The sequence below is a fragment of the Erigeron canadensis genome, chromosome 6 (genome assembly GCF_010389155.1).
Source record: "Erigeron canadensis isolate Cc75 chromosome 6, C_canadensis_v1, whole genome shotgun sequence".
NCBI lineage: Eukaryota > Viridiplantae > Streptophyta > Magnoliopsida > Asterales > Asteraceae > Erigeron > Erigeron canadensis.
The window spans coordinates 42,277,051-42,302,540 of record NC_057766.1 but is presented as its reverse complement, the minus strand read 5'-3'; the positions used below and the strand labels follow the sequence as shown (position 1 = coordinate 42,302,540).

The 25,490-nt window shown below is 34.6% G+C and overlaps 3 protein-coding genes across 3 annotated transcripts; 1 reads left to right on the top strand and 2 right to left on the bottom strand.

Moving 5' to 3' along the window:
- Window positions 1-11,217: 11,217 nt before the first annotated feature.
- LOC122605180 (superoxide dismutase [Mn], mitochondrial-like) lies at window positions 11,218-16,502 on the top strand. The gene is made up of 6 exons (XM_043778077.1): window positions 11,218-11,607; window positions 14,470-14,516; window positions 14,591-14,716; window positions 14,837-14,893; window positions 15,982-16,059; window positions 16,201-16,502. The coding sequence occupies exons 1-6, from the start codon at window positions 11,328-11,330 to the stop codon at window positions 16,291-16,293; spliced, it is 681 nt and encodes a 226-aa protein (XP_043634012.1). The 5' UTR covers window positions 11,218-11,327; the 3' UTR covers window positions 16,294-16,502.
- Window positions 16,503-17,123: 621 nt separating this feature from the next.
- Window positions 17,124-19,514, bottom strand: LOC122605375 (tRNA (guanine(26)-N(2))-dimethyltransferase). Its single transcript, XM_043778311.1, has 6 exons — window positions 18,871-19,514; window positions 18,557-18,757; window positions 18,344-18,440; window positions 18,013-18,213; window positions 17,865-17,927; window positions 17,124-17,598 (listed from the first exon to the last, which is right to left on the bottom strand). The coding sequence occupies exons 1-6, from the start codon at window positions 19,464-19,466 to the stop codon at window positions 17,494-17,496; spliced, it is 1,263 nt and encodes a 420-aa protein (XP_043634246.1). The 5' UTR covers window positions 19,467-19,514; the 3' UTR covers window positions 17,124-17,493.
- Window positions 19,515-19,699: 185 nt separating this feature from the next.
- LOC122605686 (beta-fructofuranosidase, soluble isoenzyme I-like) lies at window positions 19,700-23,294 on the bottom strand. Its single transcript, XM_043778640.1, has 7 exons — window positions 22,805-23,294; window positions 22,677-22,685; window positions 20,930-21,786; window positions 20,688-20,846; window positions 20,335-20,570; window positions 20,163-20,250; window positions 19,700-20,024 (listed from the first exon to the last, which is right to left on the bottom strand). The coding sequence occupies exons 1-7, from the start codon at window positions 23,145-23,147 to the stop codon at window positions 19,833-19,835; spliced, it is 1,884 nt and encodes a 627-aa protein (XP_043634575.1). The 5' UTR covers window positions 23,148-23,294; the 3' UTR covers window positions 19,700-19,832.
- Between the last annotated feature and the right edge of the window lie 2,196 nt (window positions 23,295-25,490).

The window sequence follows — 25,490 nt, the reverse complement described above, 5'->3', positions numbered from 1 at the left end:
ACGAACAAATTTTATTAGAAGATTTTTAAATGTTTGACATGCTGATAATATTAAGTATTTTAAATCTTATTTTTTAATTTTTTCAAAATTCAAAATCTTACGGTTAAATTGATTTTTAAACGATGAGTTCGGTTGGTTTATCATTGTCATATAAAACTAATATAGTTTTTCCTAATTAAAAAAATTAACAAATTTTTTTAGTTAGACTTAATAGATTAAATAGATTTTGACAAGTTTGTTAAGTAAAAAAACAAACAGGACCTTGATTTAGTTATATGTAGAATAGAGTGTATTGATAATCGTTAACCAAAAAAAATGTTATGAGTTAATTTATATGTCAAAACTAATGGGTTAATTTATATGATCCTTAACGTATAATAGATTACGAAACGATTTGTAAATCATTATTAATATGTACATGATAGTAACATATAATAGATAACGAAATAACATGAATGAAATATTTAAAGTATTATTATTTTGTACTACAGACATATTTATACTATCTATATAAACAAACTAACCCCTAAAAATTTAACACTCTACCTTTAAAATCTCTAATTTACCCTTTTAATTTATACGATCATCAAACACTTTATCCTTGAAATTCCAAAACAACCCTTTAAAAAAAACCCAACCACGTGTCCCTTCCCTGAAGTTGCTCACATGGTATACCAAAATAACACAAATACGTTACTAAATTTAATAATCAATCAACATAAAAAACGCTCAATCAAAAACGACAACGGTGGTTTGCACTTTGAGCCGGACTAAGAAACACTTAGAAATAAATCATACATTCATGTAATAACACGGTACCGCTACTTAACCAGCGTTTTTTTCCAAGGTCCCGTGACATCGTGCGGGTACAAGACTAGTTCAAGTAATGCGATAATGGGGGTGTTGAAATTGGCAATGTGGTGACGGCAACGGTGACTGGTGGTGGTGTCTCGATGAGTAGTGAAAGTAAATAATATGAAAGTACTTAATATTAAAAAAACTAGTATAAGTGGATATATTATAAAAAATGCAAAGTAAAATTGATACAACTTTTCAAGATCAAAAATGTCATAAAAAACTATAAGCAAGTTAGTTAGCTTTCGGATTGTATGTCTTTTGTATTACCCGGTTAAGATAACATAAGCTATATCTGTTGTTGCGAGCAAATGATCAACATTATGAAATATTGTCTTAAAAGATGCCCCATGAAAATATATACAGTACTATAAAAAGAGTAAAGGTAAGTTACTAGAAGTTTAGAACCCGTTTATGGAGATAGGTTCAAGAATTGAGACTAATGTGGCCATGAAGGAAAATGGAGCGGAGGGAATTGAACAAACCTCATAGTTTAAGTACTTTTATGTAAATTGGATACAAAACTTTCTAATTAAAACACCGCTTAGTCCAGTGGCGTTTAACTTTTCAGAAAACTACTCCCACGCTACTTGAAGCGTGACTTACCAAATTCAAGGGCTTGGTTTAGTAATAGAAAAGTCAAATGGAACTCGAAAGCTTGAGAAAGATCTATATATATTCTACTTTTTCTATAATGAGTTTTAATTTTTCAACCGTAAATATGTTTTACCTTTAAACTATGCTAAGTTATATGAAACTATGAGCATGTTACTTGCATAATACGGCGGCAAGCCGGCGATAACGGTGGTATGATGGCGGTGACGGACGGTGACGATGGTGGCGGCATCAATTGGTGTAGGTAAAAATATTTTATTTAAAGGGGGTTAGTAGAGATATTTTATAATATAATGAACTAATGTTGTAATTTAATATTAAGGGTTGATGGTGATTTAATTCATTAAGGGTAAATTGATAATTTTGCATGTCCCAAAATGTAAGCTTTTCAACATGGGGTATATAATTTTTTATATAGTAACATAAAAGTATAGATGGACTAATGTTGTAATTTAATATTAAGGGTTGATGGTGATTTAATTCATTAAGAGTAAATTGGTAATTTCGCATGTCCCAAAATGTAAACTTTTCAACATGGGCCATGGGGTATATAATTTTTATAAAGTAATATAGATATAGAGATAACAAAAAAAAAGAGAAACCATTGATTTTTATCTCAATTGACAAGTTTTTATCAAATGAGCTGACTTCATATAAAACAACTCCAATAGTATTTTATGAGAAGTTTCTCTTAGGTATAATATATGTAAGAGATCTATACTCTCTATTAAAAATTATATGGAGGTGTTGAAAAGTTTACATGTTTGGGACATGTAATTTTACCCTTTTACCCTTTCCCTTAAGATATGTGTGGGAGAAGTATTTGTGCTTTACGTTGTGAGACCAACATGTGACGTGAGAATATGTGCTAATATGAATACGTGTGACAAGTTTATGCGTGATATGCCAAGATATGATATGAAGTTACGTTTAAGTGGTAAGTCTATGTTGATATGATATAAGATACTCATTAAGATGCGGGTATATGATAATATGATGTATATGTTGATATGAAATGAAATGTGATGCAATGTGGGAAAAGGAAAGTATGGGTTGATCTATGATAATTGTGAATGAAGTGTAATGTGATCATGTTTTGATAAGTAGGATATGACGAAGTTTTATGAAAGTAAAATGAAGAACGTTTTATCAAAATGTGTGTATCTTTCTTAGCTAATTTTATTAGCTAACACTTGCTTTTATGAAAATGTTGTGTCCTTCAGGATAAGCAGGTTTGAGCTAGGAAAGGATTAGCTCGGTGAGATGGGTAGATGCAATAAAGAAGACTAACATAGTTTGTTGAATGCTTAGACTTCCCCTTTTAGCCTTATGTCTTGGCTACTTTCGTTCATGATTTATGAACATGTATTAATGATGGCATTTATGTTGGTGTCATAACTTGGATTTCATTTATATTGTTTGGATGATGCACGTTAGTAACACCATTTTATAAAGGTACCATCCGGTTACGGATGGAGCAGTTTTAAAGTGATCATTTTCCGCTACGTTTTAAACGCCGTTTGGCAAAAGTTTTTTTTTGAAATCCAGGTTTTAAAACGACGGGTGTTACAAGTTGGTATCAGAGAAATGGTTTAAGTGAACCAAAGACTGACCAAAAGCCATAGGTTTTGGACTTAAACCGATAAGGACTTGATAGGCTTAAGTAGTGAACGCTTTAGCCTTATGATGAAATGTCTTTAGGACGGGTTGGGATAAGTGTGAGAGTAGGATTAAGGCTTAATATGATTTTGTTGTTGATATGTATGATTATGACGGTTGCCTTATTCCTTCACTTTTCTCGCTTCCTCCGTCGATAAATGTACTTGTTGATACGATGGACGATCTCCTAAGGTAATGTGCAAATTCCAGGTCAGATTTTGATAAACTTCTTTAATGATTTGCGTCGATGTGTTGTGAATATAATGCGATATATGCTAAGGATGGTGATTGAAAGTAGGGTATTAGGTGAGATAGAATGCATCGTATAAAGTGTCACCCACTTGGTTGGAAATAAGGACTGTAAAGGAAAAGAGGTATGAGATATCATGTATGTGATGGAAGTTATAGTGGTTCAAGCTGAGAAGTATTTGTTGAAGTAAAATTATGTTGATAGCCTTTAGTCCCTTATTTTTTTATTTTTTTTTTTCTCGCTTTGTCTGTTGCAAGATTTTGATGATAACATGAGATCAATTAAGATTTGTTTATGACGGATGTTATGTACGTAAGGAAAGGCACATTGGTGGAACGGGTGGTCATCTATGAAAAGGGTGCAAGACATTGTGATACACGAATGTGGTATGCGGCGTAAGTAGTACGTAGTGTTTCATTTTGTGTTATATGTGTATATGTGTTGTGTGTATAATGTGTGTTTATTGTGTGTTTTGTAGTTAATATAATTATGCCATGATGAATTGTAAATGAAATGTTGGACATTATGATGTGTGAGTATAGTTAAAGGTACACGTGTGAAGAATGATATAGTTAGAATTATGGTCCGGAACATAATTGTAAATATATCATGATGAGGACGTGTTTGTTTGACGGTATTCACATGGACTAATGAAAGACATGAAATGAAGGTGATAAAGAAGAGATGGTAGATGGTTGGAAAGTTGGATGAATTTTAAGTAGTAAATGTGGAAAAATGTTGACTTATATGTGTGTGGAAAGTAGAGAGAAGAAATATGGAGGTGTTGATATCGTGTGATGATTCTGAGGACAGAATCCTATTAAGGAGGGGAGAATTGTAACATCCCAAACTTTTCAAGTTTGACTATTTGACTATTCCGTTAGTTGACGTCAATTCATTTAGTTTATGTGCCCTAAATTGGGATTATGTGATTAAATGCTTATATGTTTCATATGTGATGATTAAAGTAAATCGAATGAAAGTAATTAAAAGTAATATGAAAGTCAAGTGCTTGTTAGGTTGATTAGTGTCCCGGTTAGTAAGTTAACCTTAAAATGCGATGTTTGAGAAGTTGGGGGACTTAAGGTGACGAAAGGAAAGTGATGGCCAGGGGTTTAAGGGTTAATTAGGCTTCCCTAATTCTTATTATTCAGATCTACGTGTGTGTGAAACCCTCCAGCCGCTCCCTCTCTCTTCCAAAGCAAATTCCCTCCAAAACCCTACGTTTCTTGGTGTTTGATTGAAGTTTGATCAAGATCTTTCATCCTTGTGATTATATAAAGGTAATATAGATGATTTTTCTTTGATTGTTGATGGTATGAGTCAAGCAAATAGACTAGAATCTGGTCTTAGGGTTTTAGGTTGGTTTAATTACAGTCCATTAATTGATTTCGCGTCATTCGGGTGATTAATCGATTGTATAACGATGGTAAATGATTCAAGGATTAATTGGTGTTTTCAATGAGTAATTTTGGTCTTATTTTAAATGTATTTGATGTTCATAAGACATGGAGATGTGTTAAAGTCGTTTGGGACGTGTTTGGTTAAGTTTTGGGGTTGTTTTTCACGACTGGTCGTTGTAACTCCCGTTACAGTTGTGTAACTCCCGTTAGCTGGATAATTGCGATAACACCTCCACTGTAACTCCCGTTACAAATATTCGTAACTCCCGTTATGGACTGATTTTGTTAACATTTCTAAACGACCATAACTTTTGAACCGTAACTCCGTTTTTGACGAATAAGCTATGCACGGAATCGTGAGAGAGTCTATTTTCTAATGATAATGCTTTTAAAAGATGATGATGATGTCAAGTTTTCAGAAAGGTTAATTTAGTGAGTGAATGTCGAGTTTCGTCGAGTTATGTAAGGTCTAAAACATTAATCGAACCTCCGATGCATCAAGCTTTGTCATGGGTCATGTTTATAGGTATCTAGACCTGAGTTATGACCATAAGTAATTGGATATTTAATTAGCTCATTATGTCGTTTAATGATTATAGGTAAGCCGGGAATAATTGCAAAGCTCGATAACTTACGTTATCATTTATTGTGCTCTTCAACGAGGTAAGATACATAACTTTTCTCACGCTAGAGGCACAACAAAATGTGGTTTTCTATAAATAACCTCTTAATCGGATTATCTTATGTGTGTTGGGTTTTTTGGGTTATGTGGGAGGTTATGTGGTAATATATGCATGTTGAAATGATTTATGTTGATATGATGACGTTTAAAGTAGAAGTATATATGTGCATATGAAGTATGAAACTTATAATAACGTTGCTATGATATGTTTAAGATATGTGTTGTTGATAATGTCGTTGATATGCCTTAATGTTGATATGTGATGGCTTGTATGTGGGACTTAAGTATGACATGTCTAGTTCACTAGATACACGTGGGAATTGCTATGAGTTGTGCACGTTAGTGGGATTAAACGTTAAAGTAGATGTGGGATTACTTAGGTAATGAATATACCTAATGTTAAAGTAAAGTGTGAAATGTGGGAAATCGTTTTAGCCTTAGTGTTAGTGCGTAAAAGTAAGAAAGATAGATACGTGGGAAATGCTATAGCTAAATACGTGAGATTGACGTGGGAAGTGTTAAGCTTAACCCGTACTAGTTGTAATGCTAGTGCGTAAGACGTGGGAAATCGTGCTAGATGTAATGCTAGTGCGTAAGACGTGGGAAATCGTGCTAGATGTAATGCTAGTGCGTAAGACGTGGGAAATCGTGCTAGTTGTAATGCTAGTGCGTAAGACGTGGGAAATCGTGCTAGTTGTAAAGCTAATGCGTAATATGTAAAGATGTAAGACGTGAGAATAAGTCGATTAAGATAGATATATAAATATGTGAGAAAGATATACATGTAATTTAAGACGTGGGATTACAAGGTGACGTGAGATTTAATAAGAACGATGCATAGGCACAATTAGGAGTATATGTCCTACATGTGCTATGCATATATGTGTGATATGTTTATGTGTGATATGTAAGACGTAAGATGAAGTCGATTAAGCTGATTAAGATGATAATAAGATATGTGTGGGAGAAGTATATGTGCTTTACGTTGTGAGACCACCATGTGACGTGAGAATATGTGCTAATATGAATACGTGTGACAAGTTTATGCGTGATATGCCAAGATATGATATGAAGTTACGTTTAAGTGGTAAGTCTATGTTGATATAATATAAGATACTCATTAAGATGTGGGTATATGATAATATGATGTATATGTTGATATGAAATGAAATGTGATGCAATGTGGGAAAAAGGGAAGTATGGGTTGATCTATGATAATTGTGAATGAAGTGTAATGTGATCATGTTTTGATAAGTAAGATATGACGAAGTTTTATGAAAGTAAAATGAAGAGCGTTTTATCAAAATGTGTGTATCTTACTTAGCTAATTTTATTAGCTAACACTTGCTTTTATGAAAATGTTGTGTCCTTTAGGATAAGCAGGTTTGAGCTAGAAAAGGATTAGCTCGGTGAGATGGGTAGATGCAATAAAGAAGACTAACATAGTTTGTTGAATGCTTAGACTTCCCCTTTTAGCCTTATGTCTTGGCTACTTTCGTTCATGATTTATGAACATGTATTAATGATGGCATTTATGTTGGTGCCATAAATTGGATTTCATTTATATTGTTTGGATGATGCACGTTAGTAACACCATTTTATAAAGGTACCATCCGGTTACGGATGGAGCAGTTTTAAAGTGATCATTTTCCGCTACGTTTTAAACGCCGTTTGGCAAAAGTTTTTTTTTGAAATCTAGATTTTAAAACGACGGGTGTTACAGAAATATTGTCTTAAAAGATGCCCCATGAAAATATATACAGTACTATAAAAAGACTATAGGTAAGTTAGCTAGTTTTCGGATTGTACGTCTTTTGTATTAGCTAGTTTAGCGCAGACCCGGTTAAGACAACATAAGCTAGATCTGTTGTTGCGAGCAAATGATTCACACTTTAAAAAAAAAAAGTTAGCTAGTTTAGTATCTTCTTTATGTTATCGTTTATGAAATATTGTCTTAAAAGATGCCCCAAAAAAATATATACAGTACTATAAAAAGAGTAAAGGTAAGTTACTAGAAGTTTAGAACCCGTTTATGGAGATAGGTTCGAGAATTGAGACTAATGTGGCCATGAAGGAAAATGGAGCGGAGGGAATTGAACAAACCTCATAGTTTAAGAACTTTTATGCAAATTGGATACAAAACTTTCTAATTAAAACACGGCTTAGTCCGGTGGCGCTTAACTTTTCAGAAAACTACTCCCACGCTACTTGAAGCGTGACTTACCAAATTCAAGGGCTTGGTTTAGTAATAGAAAAGTCAAATGGAACTCGAAAGCTTGAGAAAGATCTATATATATTCTACTTTTTCTATAATGAGTTTTAATTTTTCAACCGTAAATATGTTTTACCTTTAAACTATGCTAAGTTATATGAAACTACGAGCATGTTACATGCGTAATGCGGCGGCAAGCCGACGATAACGGTGGTGTGATGGCGGTGACGGACGGTGACGATGGTGGCGGCATCAATTGGTGTAGGTAAAAATATTTTATTTAAAGGGGGTTAGTAGAGATATTTTATAATATAATGAACTAATGTTGTAATTTAATATTAAGGGTTGATGGTGATTTAATTCATTAAGGGTAAATTGGTAATTTTGCATGTCCCAAAATGTAAGCTTTTCAACATGGGGTATATAATTTTTTATATAGTAACATAGAAGTATAGATGGACTAATGTTGTAATTTAATATTAAGGGTTGATGGTGATTTAATTCATTAAGAGTAAATTGGTAATTTCGTATGTCCCAAAATGTAAACTTTTCAACATGGGCCATGGGGTATATAATTTTTATATAGTAGTATAGATATAGAGATAAAAAAAAAAAGAAAAGAGAAACCATTGATTTTTATCTCAATTGACAAATTTTTATCAAATGAGGTGACCTCATATAAAACAACTCTAATAGTATTTTATGAGAAGTTTCTCTTAGGTATAATATATGTAAGAGATCTACACTCCCTATTAAAAATTATATGGGGGTGTTGAAAAGTTTACATGTTTGGGACATGCAATTTTACCCTTTTACCCTTTCCCTTAAAACAAAAGTAAATACCCCGTACAGGGATTGGATCTTGTTGTTGTTGTTGTTGTTGTTGTTGTCTCTTTCTCTTTTCAAAATCATTCTTTCTATATACCAAAACAATATACAACCCCTTTATTTTCGTGAATAACCACCGCCGTCGTTCATCATCAGCCACCGTCGTCCATAATATCCGTCGCAACGCGCGGGTACCATGCTCATTTTACTTTAAAAAAAGTTTGCACTTTGATGGCAAAAGACTATAAAATATATTAGTTTAATATACAATATAGGTTTCAACTGTTTAAGACATAATGGTGAATATAACTGCAAATTAGGAAAACCTTTATATTTTTAAAAAAATATATTTTGAAAACATGTCATTAGTTATTAGAGGTTTTTTGATAAACATGAAAAAGATAGATATGCTATGAGGAGTTTTTCCCTTACATACAAATCCGTCACGTGACAGATTATATAGGAAAATAAATAATGACAATACTACATATCCAGTTATCAGCTAGCAGTAAGGGGCAACAATGTAGTGTCACAAAATTGGCAAATTGACAAATTTTCAACCAATCACATGAAGCCACGTGATTTTGCCAAAGTTTTGTCAATCCTTGCCAAATGCTTGCCAAAATAGGTGGTGTAGTGCAAAAAGTTAGCCAAACTTGCCAAAAAAAAAAAAAGATAAAGAAGAAAAAAACAAAAAATGGAGTATATTTGTACTAACCAAAATTTGTCAATCCTTGGTTACCATCGGCCAAAACATGCCGATGTCACTTGCCAAACTTGCCAATTAAACTTGCCAAATCATATGCTATAGGCTTGCCAATTTGACAAACCTTGCCAAAAAAACCTGTCGATGACTACACCCTTGCCCCTAAACAACACAATCATCATCCCACACAAAACATTAAGGGTGGTTTTTTAGATAGAGTTGTATAGAAATGAGATATCATACCGGAAGGGAAGTGATAGATGTACAACACATTTTAACCATTTACAACAAAACGTATATATTATACTACATAATATATAACAGTATAAAATTTATATTGTTGTAAATGGTTAAATATTATTGTAAGTTTATCACTCTCCATAACGGAATAAGAGAGTGTTTGGCCTCACTTATTTTAAAAGTTTATAACTTATTTTTTGTGTGGCTTATTTCTGATAAGCTTGTTTTTTATGTATTTCATGATTAATTTTTTGTCGGTTCTGAGGCCAAATTAAGATACTCGTATTTCATTAGATACACGATGTCACGATATATTACTACATAGGTTGAATAAAACTAATAACATTGAATAGAACTAAATAGGTTGAATAACATTAATTTACTTTTTACCTAATAAAACATTTGGCTCTCTTATTTTCTCAAAAGAAAAAATTGATTAACCCAAACTACTTATCTTTTTTATTTACTTATTTTAATATATCCACTTAATATATCTATAATAACCTTAATAAAGTTATTTATAACATACATACTTAAACCTTAAAATAACTACAATATATCATTTTATATCAATTACCTTTATATTAATAATCACACCACTATCAACACCGCTGCCGCCACACCACCCGGTGCTGCCGCCACACTACCCGTCGACGCCACCACCATTACCGCACCAGCGCATCGCGCGGTCATATGATTAGTCTATTATTATATAGCTTTACTACATTATAAAACATTTGTCATTTACAAATTTTTTTAACTAAGTAGTTAATAACCCCAAAACATCTCTTTATTTCTTTACTACTACTTTTATCAACTAATTTTTTCATCTAAGTAGGCTATATGTTGTTAATAACGGTGGTATAACGGTTATCGGTCCTTCCCCAAAATAGCGGTTCCGTTATTAACGGTGGTATTTACCGTTATTTTGCCGATATTTAGCTTTTAAAATTTCATTTATAACGGTGTTATTACAGGGTTTTTTTTCCCATTTTTTGGGCCCAAAACTAATAAATACCTTTTTATTAATAGTCCATACTAATTAAATAAAAGCTTAGCGATCCATCTAATATTTTAAGAACAAGTCCAACCCTAATGTTTCAATCAATCGACCTACACATAACAACTCCCATTAGCATCTCCCAATCAAATGGATAACTTGGTTGATGACTTGATATGGATTCGAAGGAAGATTTTGAAAAGTAATGATTTGATTTTCATCTATCATGTTTCAAATAATTTTAAGCTTGACTTTTAAGTTTAAAATTAGTATAAAGTATTAATTGTTTTGGAATTTTTACACACACACATATATAGCATAATATCATGATAACTTTTATACCACTGCTATAACCAATATACTAAATATCGATGGTCGACTGTTATTACCTTTATTCGACCATTAACAACATAGAGTAGGCTATATATTTTAATCTTTAAAATATCTATATTATTCTCTTTTTTTTTTTACATTAATGGCTTTTACATTAATAACCACACTGTTATCACCACCTGTTGCCGTCGTCTCCGCACTGTCGAATCGTACGGACATTTGTCTAGTTAAAAAAGGTAATAGATGAATTATTTTTAAATAATCTTTTAAAATTTTTTCCTTTTAGCAACATCATTAAATCAAGAAATTGAATGGTAAAAGAGAATTATTATCGATTTGAAAAAAAAGGAGCTAACATGATAAAGTAATAAAAATAGAGTAGGTGTTTTGTAAATCCAGCAGTTCAGCACACGGCAGAGTTAACTGTATCGAATCACGAAAGTCATTGGCGCTCACAGATTCGATTTGTCTATTATCTTTAAAAACCCGTTTGATTCACCTCACTCGCTCATTCGCATAAAAACATAAATAATTAATCACAAAAATGGCGCTCCGAACCCTAGCAGCCAGTGGCAAAACCCTAAGTCGGTTTCAGCAACACATCCGTGGCATACAAACATTCACACTTCCCGATCTCGCTTACGATTATGGAGCACTTGAACCGGCTATTAGCGGTGAGATTATGCAGATACATCATCAGAAGCATCACCAGGCTTACATTACTAATTACAACAAGGCACTTGAACAGCTTGATGACGCAATCGCGAAGGGTGATGCTTCCACCGCTGTTAAATTGCAGAGTGCTATAAAGTTCAATGGCGGAGGTTCGGTTTTGTGTCTATTTGATTGATTACTATGTTGTTTTCGGTATGATATTGTTATCCTTTTTATTAAGAACACGATAGAACTAAGAAGGACTTAGTTAGGAAATTATAGTTGATTGCTCCACATTATTATATATAATATGTATATCTATACGCAATTACGCACACTAGCCTTGTGCCCGCACTAAGTGGTGGTGTCCTGCTGTCTATGGTGGTTACTGGTGATTTTTAGGGGTTATTGGTGATTCTTGGTGGTGGTGGTGATGGAAGTAGGGTGAGGTGCCGTGAGACCAAGGTTGGGGAGCCAGTGACTCGGGATCTTCTCGACAAGATCCGATCTTTATACCTATTTTGAGGCCAATCTGAACAGTTTTGGTCCTTTTTGAGCCGTTGACCGCCATTGGTCGAGTCCGATTGATTTGACCCGTTTACTCACAAATCACTTAGTTGATCCACCGAGTTTGGGGAGACATTTTTTTTTTTGGGTGGGAGAAGAGAGGGAATTGTGATTTCTAGTGCTTCATCTTAACATTGGGGGAGGGGTGGGGGTTGCTTTATATAGTAAGGATTAGAATAGAGCTTGAACGATGTCGAATCCGACTGGCTTGACCCGTTTACCCATAAATCTACGAGTTGATCCTGGTTACTTGGCTGACCCGGATTGAGTTAGGGTGAGACACTTTTTTTTGGCGGGGGAAGAGAGGGATTCTGATTTCTAGTGCTTGATATTAACATTGGGGGAGGGGGAGGAGGAGGGTTGCTTTATATAGTAAGGATTAGAATAGAGCTTGCACGATGTCGTGGTAATAGGTTATAAAAATGCATAAACTTGACGGTGGTGGTGGTGGTGGTGTGACCACAAACGGAAATTGCGTATGTAGTTGGTCGTCAATGGTGATTGTGTAAGAGAGAGGTGGAGTATCACTTTTTTTTCATTGCCGTAGACCGTAGTTACTTCAAATAAACCCAGACAAACACTCTTCGTTCTCATTTATATTATGGCAGGATACAGAGAAATACGTTTTGTAGATTCAAGTTGCAATAGCTACTTGAATAATACTTCTATTTTAACACTTATTATGGCAAGATATAGAGATAATTTTTGTGGCTATTTGTCTATTTTCATGGAGAATAACATGGTAGATTTTGGTAAGCTCATCCATGAAAGGCATTCAATGGTGATGGATGCAATTAGCAATATGCTTTAACCTGCAACTGAAGTGAAACATCTTTATATGAGAATCGAGTTAACTAGACATTTTGAAACTCTTTTTCTTTCCCAAAAATCGATTTGGAAAAATTGAGGAAGCAGTAAAATCAATTTCTGGGAATGGAAGAAGAGTTTCTAACTCCCCGGTGAACTCGATTTTCATATAAAGATCTTTCTCTTCGGTTGCAAGTTAAAACATTGCTAATTGCATCCCAACCATTGAATGCCTCTCATGGATAATGATTCAAGTGCGATGCGCATTCAGGAGATATGTACAATTATCTCAATATCTAGTTTTCTGAAGAAACTTCTCACCTGCGTTTCCAAACTTGGTTATTTTGTCTAAACAATTCGTTAATGAAAATTGAAAAATCACCTTTAACAAAACAATCCATAGTAAATATCAGGACTTCTGTTTAAACATATCCAAACTCCAACTACTCACAAAATTGACAAAGACAAATTAACACCTGACCTCAAGATTGTGATAAAATTCTTAATATTCACCGTTCGCAATGGAAAGATTCTTTAGGCAACTTGTGTCACGAACTCTCATCCACTTACACCTTTGAATCTCAAGACACTCTGATCTTTGGGGCTCTAAATGTAAGCAAGCAACTCTTTAGGTCATAAAAATTCAACTATCAAAAAATGGGGATGATTTAGAGGAAAGACATATGGTCTTGTGTGTAGTAACCAGTCGCTCCAATCCTCCACCCTTTCCCCCTTTTTTTGGGGAAGGGTGACTTTTTTTTAGCTATTGAGAAAAGTGGTAGTGTGGCATTTTTCTATTGGTGCTATATTAACTTATTTTGATGTGCTTATGAAATTTTTCGGAAAAAAGCTTATTGAGTTTCATCAGCGCATTTATAAAACTCATCATTTTTGGCTTATATTAAAGAGCTTATTAAGAGGTTGTTTATGGCAGCCGTAGCTTATTTCGAGAAAATTATTCTTAATTACTTAGCTCTATACATGTACCCGTGCAACAAAAAACCTAATTGATATCACTTGTTGCATCTATATTATTAAAGTCAAATCTTTTAAATACTCTTCAGAGTTAGGGTACAAAGTACTTGATGATATCATTCTTGGAAGCATTTGTATCAACATTGACAGTCAACAACCTATTATTTATGCTTATATAGTCAGTCATCATATATCATTTTAGTTGTTGAATATCGGTGTGTACGAGTACCGTGATGCCATCTTTAAAATCAATAAGAGCAGTCAGATCCGCATTAATCCATACTTTAGCTTCAAACAACAATATGTTCACTGCTATGTTCTCTTTCTTGGTACTTTAAGTCTTTAGCTTGTTTGGCATTGAGCAGTGTAATTCACTTCCATGTACCAGTTTGTCAGTTAACTAATATGTGTTGTGCTATATTCCTTCCCATTTCCCTTGCCAATATGTGTCTGGTTTTTTGGCATTGAGTGCCATTGCTTCAAGTTAGCAAGTGCTTAGTTTGTTAAGTCATATACAGCCTGTCTTTATGTGAATTAACTATGTAAACAATCAATAAGTTTTTCTAAATATGATTGCATCATATAGTAATTGTTTTTGAGGTCATCTTCTTGTAGCATCTCATAGTTCATCTATATAAGACTATTGTAGTGATGGTGCATTGCTTTTATCGCCTTCTGACCAGGTCACGTGAATCACTCAATTTTCTGGAAGAATCTTGCCCCTATTCGAGTAAGTCTGTTTCTTGATAATTTTGTGATAATTCTACGTATACTAGTTGACTGAGAGATGAAGCATTTTTACAGGAAGGAGGTGGTGAGCCACCACATGGTTCTTTGGGTTGGGCTATCGACCAACATTTTGGTTCTATGGAAAAGTTGATTGCCAAGATGAATGCCGAAGGAGCTGCTGTGCAGGGTTCTGGATGGGTGGTAGGTTCTATTTTTTTTAATTTTGTATTGTATTTATTTTCATCATTCAATATCTAATGTAATCATTGATTTTTTTCTTCTTCAACTCCTATTTAATTTAAAGCTGTGATGCATTGGCAGTGGCTTGCAGTAGACAAGGAGCTGAAAAGGCTTGTGGTTGAAACAACAGCAAACCAGGTATAAATTGATATTTTGGCTGTTAAGTAATAAGTATCAAGTACCATCACCTGTATCTAGACTTGAACTTCAAAGTTAGAGGGGGCAAGATGGCCGAGTTGGGTAATAGGCCCCGTTGGGTATTCTGGTAAGCACTAATTCATAAATTGTTAATATGCTTAAGCTATACTTTTAAAGTAAATCCAATCTTAATATTTTAATAAGATGGTTTATGTGGTTTGTGTGCTCATCAAAACATGCTTTGGCTACTTTCGATCTGTTTATTATCTGACACAGTTGACCTATACCCTTTCTAGTTGATTTATTGACTTGACCCATTTTTATCCATTTGAGGTTTATCATAATTCATAACCCTAATTTACCCATTTCTAAGGAAATTGGTCAAAACCATCACATGTAACTTAAGGGATTGTTTACATCTTTTAAATTAAATGCTCATTATATTAGAAGGCATGGGTTCGGTATTGTTGTTGCTGATCACTATATTATAGTAAACAAAATTTCTGTATCTTTGCCACAATTTCTATTCTTATCTTTCTTGGTTTGTCGGTGATTTAGAACTATTATGTGAGGATTTGAATTTCAAACCCTAGATAAAACGCACACAAAACAATAGCAAAAGACATACTTGAGCAAAACAAAAAGAACACACATAGTTATGTGGTTGGGCAGGGCAGTACAATATGCTTAATACATGGCAAGCTAAGAGAGATTATATTGATTTCGACTTGGGTACAAGTTTAACGTCACATAAGGGTTCTACGTATAGCGTCTCGTTACTTGCTTAAGCAAATTATTTCCAGCTTGTTCACGAAGGAGTATTCACTGCGTAAATGTTGCACCTAGTTGTTGTCCCAGGGCCTGTCAAACTCTGCAAGAGGCGGTGACAGGCTCTTCCTCACAAACATCAGACTCCATTACTGAACATTGTTTTTCTTGGGTCATGCTATTCGTTTTTTGGCTTATGCTGTTTTAACTGATCTTCTTGAGCGTTGTATTGGATATACTCTTAAGTGCCTTTTTTTTTTTGTTTATTTGGTATTTACAAGACATTCGAATACGTTAACAGAAATCTACTTGTGCTGCAGGACCCACTGGTTACAAAAGGTGTAAGTTTGGTCCCTCTGCTTGGCATAGATGTTTGGGAGCATGCATACTACTTACAGGTATCTATATAAATTTTCAGTCTATTTGGAATATATACAGAAAGTTTTAAAACTCCTACCTCCGCTGTAAATAACTCACAGCTAATAGCCTTCTTTAGTGACCATGTAATTATGATTTAAAGTTTTCTGTTTATGATACAGTATAAAAATGTTAGACCCGATTATTTGAAGAACATTTGGAAAGTCATCAATTGGAAGTATGCAAATGAGGTGTATGAAAAAGAATGCCCTTAAAAGGAAGAATCTTGACACTAGCCTACAGGTGGGCTCTTGAAGAGTTTGGACATGTAATAAGCCAATAAGGAAGTCGAAGTCCCATTTTGCCCTGGTACTAAATCTTTTTTGTATGTGCAAAACTTGAATAAACCATGTCTTCTTGCTTCACGGCTTTTTGCTGCTTGTAATCTTAACTTACGTTTTCTTTACCCAACTATTATTGTTAACCATAATCGTGTAACCACTATTGTCGGGCGGAAATGATTTATCATAAAATTTAGATCAAGGCTTAAATCAAATTCAAAAATGATATCAAGTCATTTTCATATAGAAAAGGTTGAATAGGGAGGTAAACAAGGTTAATAAGTCATTCTCATAGTTCTTAAAAATTCAAAATTTAAGGCCACCTTCAAATCTTGTAAAAATTTTAGTTAATATCTGATGTAATTCACGTGCACAATAGTTAATCCTGGTGTGTGATTTTGATATATGATTTTGTATTTCTCATTGTGATATTAATTTTTTTATTACGCTCTTGATTTTCCCTTGTGATTTTACACATTGAGACTTGGACTTCTCATCGCAATAGTGATCTATTCATCGCAATTTGGAGTGTTTCATTGTGATTTTAGACCACCTCTATTGATATTTTCTTTTTTTTGTATTGCAATTTTGTGCTTCCTCATTGTAACTTTGAATTTCTAATTGTGATTTTAATTTCTTAAAAGTAATTTTCAATCTCATTGCAACTTTTTTTTTTGTGTGTGTGGTGCGTGAATTTTACTTAAGTGAGATTTTGTTGGATATATTGTGAGAATCCAAAAAACTAAGTTAAAATGATATACATTAAAAAAAAAAAAGTTCAGGGTACTCCTATTACTTATTTGAAAATAAATATGAATACAACCAAGTTACAAGCAACTCCAACCCTAAACGTAACCATATCCAAACCCAAACCTATGTTTCATCATACATAATTACATAAATACATAGTAATGACAGGTGCAAGTTAGAGCTTTTATATTACTCCGTTTAGAATCATGGCTCCAAAATGTTTTTCAATCAAGCATAAACTACATTTTCCAAGTTCGTTACTGGAGCACTGAAATTCAGGCCTTGCAATCCAACAAACACCCATTAAAGACTCTGCAACTAAATTATTGTCAAAATTGTGCAATTCTCAGGAATAACAAGGATGGTTGTCTATCTTTAAACAACTCAGCAACGTTGGATTTCCTTCGCTATCCTGATACACTCAGGCATGGGACAATTTGTCTTGATTGCATTGTTGGAAATGTGTGATCTACTAATAGCATATCCCTCCTACAAAAGAACCATAAACAATGTGAATATATCAGGACGAACTATGAAGTAAAGATAAAATCACTTGCAGAAAGCTGATCTGTTTGTTTCATAACAGATCGCCAGGGTACAATTGCCTTGAACAAAATATCTGTATAAAAGTGGTTATGCATGACCTGATTTATTTGTATAAGGGTGGTTAAAATATTGTGGCAAAGGCGAAATGGCCTAATGCCTAGTTCTTTAAAGGTACAAAAGTGAATGTATCTAGATCACTCGAGAAGTACCTGCTGGATGGCATTCATTATTGTCAAGATTGGAGGAGAATTGACCTTAGCACGACTCGCTATCTGTTACATATGTAAGAAACACAATATTCAGCAAAGTAAAAAAAATAGGACATCATTAATGAGTGAACATACATGTAACAGCAACCTCATCAAGTTGGATGTAACCAAATAATAAACTTGGGTCACTTTCATCAATCATCCGCCTTAATAACTTATCAAGATCATTTTTTGTACCATCACCCAACCATCCCCATTCTCCAGCAAGAGTAAGCATTTCTGTAAGATAGGATGCACAATGAAGAGGCCCTGTCCATAGAGGCCCAGAGACAACAAGTGAATCAGGTACCTGAAAGATGAGATAGATTTAGACAATCTTCCAGTCATAGCAGATACTAACAACATAAGATGATTCATAGTAATAGACACACACACAAACACGATAGCAATATATGTTGTTAAAAGCGGGGGAACCGTACATCTGATCCACAGGGGCAGGTTATTTGACCAAGTTTCTCCCATGAAATAGCTTGAGAGTGACCACAAGATTCACAGTAACAAATAAACCTATATTGCCTGTCACAGAATATATCAAAAGCTATATAAGCAGATATCTTAAAACTCTTAATTGGGTTTCTAAAAGTGTGTATGGAGTAGAATATGACAAGACAAATTGTAGTAACAACTAGTACATGCCATGGGGTGGCTTTCCTCGGTTAAGGCGTAGCAATACTCTGAAGACAGGCCCGTGGTATGAATAGTATGAGAAAAGTGGTGAAACATGATAACCTAATACTGAAGCCTCCCGCATAGCACCACCTATAACCATCCGTAAACCAATTTCATTTGAGTATGGCAGGGGGCGAATATACGCTCCATATGCAGCTAAAGAACTAAAACATACAAGACGAAAGTCATACATCAGTTAGGAAGGAAATGGACTAATATGAACTTAGTGGAAAACTGTTACATTTAAGAAGAGGTTAACAACTTAAGAGCAACTCACTGGTTAGGGCGATGGCCACCGGACGAAAAGCCATCGGTAGATGTAATATAAAGCAATCCACCTAACTTAACAGTATCAAAAGCAAACCTAAAAAAACTAGAATCACTTCCAAAAGAATCAACATCAATAAAATCATAAAAATCCCTCTCAATATATTTCTCAGCCAACACTCGATTCGCAACCGAATGGCTAACCTTCCACCTCCCTTCACTCTCACTCGAAACACTCGATAAATTCGAAACAATAACACCATTACATTCCTCGTTTGCATCATTAGCCAATACAAAATCAGCTTTGGACTCAGCCAAGTAACGCAAAGACCGGATTCCACAACCGCACATTGCGTCGAGGACTCGGAGTTGACCGTTTGACCTTTTGTGAAGAGCCGCGGCAAGGACACCGAGGTCTCGGCCCGTGGCGCTTTCGTGGCGGAAGAAAGTGTCGCCTGTTTGGAAATCGAAGCCTCGTTCGGTTTCGTGGTTGGAATTTGACGAGACGGCGGCGAGAGGGCGGAGACTGAGTGGTTGGAAATTAGGTTTTATGAGAATTTTGGGGGAAAAAATGGATAGGGTTGGTGGTGGATAGAGGGATGTCATGGCGGGAAGAAAGACGTTTGTTGACTTTATGTTTGACGGGTTTTGTTATTGTGTTTATAAAACTGGATTCATATCTTTTATGGTATGGATCCGTATTATGAACCCAATTTAAAATCATCTTTTATGTATGGATCCGGATTTTGAACCCAATTTTTATGTTTGATTATTGTTTAAGCTTGTTACATGTGCAAATAACTTTAATCGAAGAAGTGAATCATATCAAAATATTCCCATACATCAAAACTTCTGTTATTACTCAAAAGCTGAATACTAGAATACAATATCACTAGTAACGAAATACTCGTAGAATACATTACAAGTAATCATAGTAAAAATAGTAGGCAGATAAGATTTAATAAGGATTAATTAAAATGGGTAAGGCTGAACTTGGACACTAGCCATTTGCCAAATCTTGAGAGAAGCCTTTACGCTGGTTCCTGTTGCGTTGTTGAACAAGAAGAGCTTGGCGCCTTCGTAGATTGCCTTTGTGGGATAGACCCTCGATGTTATTACCGTCCTTCCTCCTTGTGCAAACCCCTCTACTACCGAATGATCAACCTATTCATTCAATGGTATACAAATGATACAACTTATATCAGTATTTTGACGGGTATGCTAAAAAATTCGATCTGGTTGCGTTGTAAGAAGTAAGTTGGTTCAGGTATTAGTGATAAATAAAAAGTGTTGCAAGCTTACCAATATCCTCATCGTCGGTTTTTCATCATCAAGCACGGGGACAGTGCTCCCGTACACCACTCTCTCGCCATCATAATCCAGTGTTGACCTATTATTATTTTAAGTTCAGTATGTATTCCACTGTAAGTATACTTATGTAAAAGTTTCTCTTAGCAATACTTGTTTTTGTTACCTTAGCTTATCGGTACAAAAATGTGTTGTTACACCTCCATTGCTATTTTTAGCTACGTAGAAATACACGGGAGTTAACTCTGAAAGGGTTTCATCTGCAAGAACCGCAACCCCAAATGGTCCCAATCTTCCCCTTTCAGCTGCACCCGAGCTTGTGGTGCAGCTGTATCCATCATTGGTTTCACTTGTAGCTTTTAACGCATCTTCATCCACCTCAAATGTCGCAATTATGTCTAACTGCAGTTTGTCCATATGTTATAATCTTTTGTGAGCTAAACTATGTTGTGCACATATTTTTCAAAAACTGAGAAACAAAATGAGAGAGTAAAAGCAATCTCTGTGAATTTCTTATACCTGAGTGGCTGAGCCTATTTCGAGTGGAATGATTGAACCTGGCTTAAGTTCAATCTCGAATTCACGAACATTGGATCTCAAAGTCTCAATTTCCTCTACTGGCCAATGAAGTAGATGGGTTCCGGTCTTTCTATCTAGAACCACTGTTCTTCCAACATTCTATAAGTAAAAAATTTAACATGAGACGTGTATTGTACCTTATACTATCATTTTGAATAATATGAATGACGAAAAAGACGTACATAAATGGTAGCCCATCCTCTAGAGAGGTCCTGGTCCGCGCTATCTGATTCTCCAACGTAACCCCAAGTGACCCTTCTTTTCTTCAACGGGTCATAAAGACTCTTTGATGCAAAGAACCTTCCATAATCACATCTATACCCAATACCCACGTCTAATTCGGGGTTATCAGGGGTCCATTTATCAGTTTTTGCATCATAGGTCCCAATTGAATACCAATCCATTCCATGTCCCTCCCAACTTTCTTTTATCACATGTTTGATACCCGACCCATAGGCCGCCATATCAAGTGCACTATCATTTGTTAATGAAACAGGGTAAAAGTCGACACATTCCCACATATCCGTATTTGGGACTGAGTGCAAGGGCTCGTCCGATAATTCATAGTTAGTGAAATCTGTGGTATAGTAAACTAGTACCATTCCGGTACTGCCTCGTTTAGTTCCCATGATCATCCTATGCCTTCCGTCGGGACCTGTCCAAACTGTTGATGGGTCCCTGTAGTCTTTTAACCCAATCCCTGGTGGAGTATATAGGATTGGGTTATCTTCGTGTTTGACCCATTCAACAAGAAGTGGGTCAGATGTGTTGACAGGGACAGCCTTGCATTGTAATTGGGAGAAATCTTCAGCATTGCCCGTGTACAATGCAAAGATCTGCCCGTTGGGAAGGACTGTGGTGGATCCGGATAAAACCCCTTCAATGTCATACCATTTAGTTGGGACCAGAGCAACTGGAAGCTCAAACCAATTGATCATGTCTTTGGACACGGCGTGACCCCATGACATATTGCCCCAAACAGGCCCGTAAGGATTGTATTGATAGAAAAGATGGTACCAACCCATGTGAAATAATGGACCTAAAATGGAAAATCCAAAACACCACAAATTTGTTAAATTCGCAGCATTAGACTTAGGATGTTTGATTGATACAAAAAAAGAAGTGTAATATAAATCTGATAATTATGTGGACGTTGATGTAGCTTTAGTTCGGAAGACTCAAGTTGGTTATTAACTGGATTTTGCTAATCATAAGGTCATAACTTAGGGCTTAATGGCTTATTTTAACACTCATGAAATGGTTGTACATGACAATTGATCATTATTTTCAGAGAAAATTATTGTTCTTTACAAATTACAACACTTTTCTGCATGTTAATCTTATGGGTTTAGCTACATTTTTTTTCTTTCATATACATAGTAGTATGCCACTGCAGGTTTTGATGTTTTCTGGGGGCACTAAATCTTTAGTCCGGTTCTGCCTGGCTATTGGTTTTTGATTCGGTCCATCCGATAGTGTTTTCTACTTACTGTCTTGTGATTGTTGTCGGCTACTAAATGGGTAGCTCGAACTATGCTAGACGGTTCATTTGTAATGTTAATTTTTGTCATCTTATCACCTTTCAAAAAAAAAATATTTGCTGAGTAATTTCATTTTATTACATCTATGCACCTACAATCTAATGTGTAGTAACTCTACCCGCGATAGATACAATATATCTTGATAAACAATTAGCGTGCCTAAATATGTGCCTTACTGCCTAACAAGAAGTGTGATTAGAAACAAAAAAAAGTAATTTTTTGTATGTACGTTAACGCAACCTTATTGTTGTAGTTAACATTTTCCAAAGTAAAAATAAATATCTAAACCAAATGTAAGATGTGATATGTATCATAATTCATACGGCCGATTACATCATTTTTTTAACAGATATAGAAACTAAGCAAAAAGATGACGAAAAATACCTACCATTAGGATCTGAAGCAGAGAACCCGGCCAACGACATCATTGATAACCATGAAACGATCAAAATAAACAAATTAAAACCAGAAATTTCCAAAATCAGTAAAATTATTTGTGAAACTGTAAATGCTTACCGTAGATGAAATTTTTGGCAGGCTGAAAATGGAAAGCAGTTCTTTCCCATTTTAACCGATCAGATTGCGAATGCTGCAGAGAAGGTTTATCCACCTCCTCCGGTGCTGAATTGCTGACTGTGGCACTGGAATCCGGTTGGCTGATGGCAATGAGTACAAAAGCAGAAACAAAAAACAGAGAAACCAATGTGATAACAGACAGAACCCTGATGAACAACTGCTTTCTTATGGCATCAGCTAGTGGTGGTTTGGTCTGGTTTAGTAATGGAGTGACATGAGTGTGGTTGGGTGCATGCTCAAGGTCACTAAAGTTGGGTTCGGAGTACTGTTGGGTTGTTTTCATGGTTTGAGAGAACTGGCCTGGGTGAGTGAGTGAGTGATCTCAGTTACTCTGTTTATTTCCTCACTAAAGTTGGCTACGTGTATAATGATTATTGTTGGGGGTTTTTTAAATGGTTAAAATTTAACCTTTAGCGATAAATCAAACTAGATATTTGTAAGAGTAATTATGTTGGCTGTTGATTTATTGTAAAGTTATTTGTAAAGATAAAAAGTATGAATATGAAATGCAATAAAAGACATATGACAAGAATAATAACGTTAACAATATGTCGACGGTCCATATTAAGCCGTGGGTATTAAACAAATTGACGGTCCATATTAATTCTTGCATGGAGAAAGTAAGGGGGAGTTTGGTACAATGAAATGGAAATGGTGGAAATGGAATGAGAAACACTTCTCAATTTTCATGTTTTGTTGTAATGGAGAATTGGAAAGAGAATCGAGAATAGGGAATCGATTTCATTCTCTCAATTTTCTATGAAATGTACAGAATTGATGAGAATGAAAATTTTTAATTTTTTTTTTGTTTTAGTGATGTTATATGTATTAAATTTAATTATTATTTAAAATTTAGTATTTTTTATATATTCATTCTCTACTTGTACCAAACGACATAATCGATTATCTTTCCAAATATTCATTCTCTTTCCCACTATATTCATTCTCTATTACATTTCCATTCTCTTTGATTCACTCATACCAAACACCCCCTAAGGGGCAGTTTGGTTCGCATAATGTTTTTAAATGAATTGGAATTTGTTAAAGGAATTGAAATTCATTGGAATTGGAATTTGAAAGTTTAAAAATTTGTATTGTGTTTGATTGACAGAATTTAAAGGAATTTAGTTAAAATGGTTCAAATATAAATTATGTCAAATGACCAAACTAACCTTTTATTATACTTTTATAAAATTATTCCATTTTAATTTTCATAAGAATATAACTATACATTTTTATCTAATATAATAATAATAATAACAAGAATATTAATAATATACACATTGGATATAGATATGCAGCTTCCTAAAAAACCCACCAACAGTCCATCACAATCTAAATTTAAAGCACCTCACCATTACACCATTACAATCTACCACACAACCCATAGCCGACAACTTTTTCCATTCTTCTCCGATGGCCTCCGGTTTCATCTTTCTCCGATCAGATTTCAAATCAATGGCGGTGACTGTTACTCCGGCGGTGGTGACGGTTACTCCGGCGGTGGTGACTGTTACTCCAGGGGACATCAAATCTACTTTTAAAAGGTAGAAGATGGGAGGAAGAAGATGCAGATGGAGAAGATGACTGTGTAGGTTTTCTTATAGATAAGAGTGTTTTTGTCTATATAAATGAATTCTATTGGAATTTATAACATTCCATCAATATATCAAAGGAATCTCAAATTCTCTATTTCAAGGAATTTGGTGGAAAGTTTAAATTCCAATTCCATATATTTTCTCAACCAAACATGATTATGAATGGAATTTACATTTCAATTCCAAAGAATTCCAATGAATTCCGTGAACCAAACACCACCTAAGAGTCCAAGTGGAAGAAAACTCATGTAAAGTTAACTCGACTTACCCCGGTTAGTGTTCACAAAATGTCTTATTGGCATTATGGTTTTGCACTTCAAAGTTCAAATCATAACTTGGAGTAGATTTGCATCAAATCATTTGTCAGCATATCTATAAAGGCAATATGCTTGACAAAACTATTGACATGAAGCTAATAATTGGTACTAAAGCTTGTAACCGTGTAAGGTGATGACGTATTATGCGATTATAAGTTTGTTTTATGGATATTACATGATATTTTCTAAAACCGTATATCGTACGGGTCCTAAGTTAATTAGTCCATGATAATAAGGTTAGCAAAAAGAAAGACTTGCCGGATTCAAGAAACATCATTGAAGAGTAGAAAACAATATCAGCCGTTGGTTGCTGCTTCACGTGTCATTTTATGCCTCCTCGTACGCTAATTATTTGTGCAAATTTATTTATTGTTATAATAATAATTGCAACAATTGTAAGTTTTCACTACTATAAATCATAAAAATTCTCTTTGAAAATAGTTAAAAAGAAAAATCGATTATCAAAAGTAGGAGATCCATGACGGCATGACGCATATACCTATTCAGAAAAGATAGCGGGCCTACACAACTACTGAATCCAAACAAGCAAGTAATTTTGTCCGTTGATTTATTGGTTTTTATAAAATATTGTATTATTATATGTTACTGTTTTGCTTTATACTCGTATATGTTTAATCGAAACAAGCATGTGTGATAAAACAGTAGGCTCTACCAACTGATGTTTAATCATAGTTTTATTCAACAAAAGGA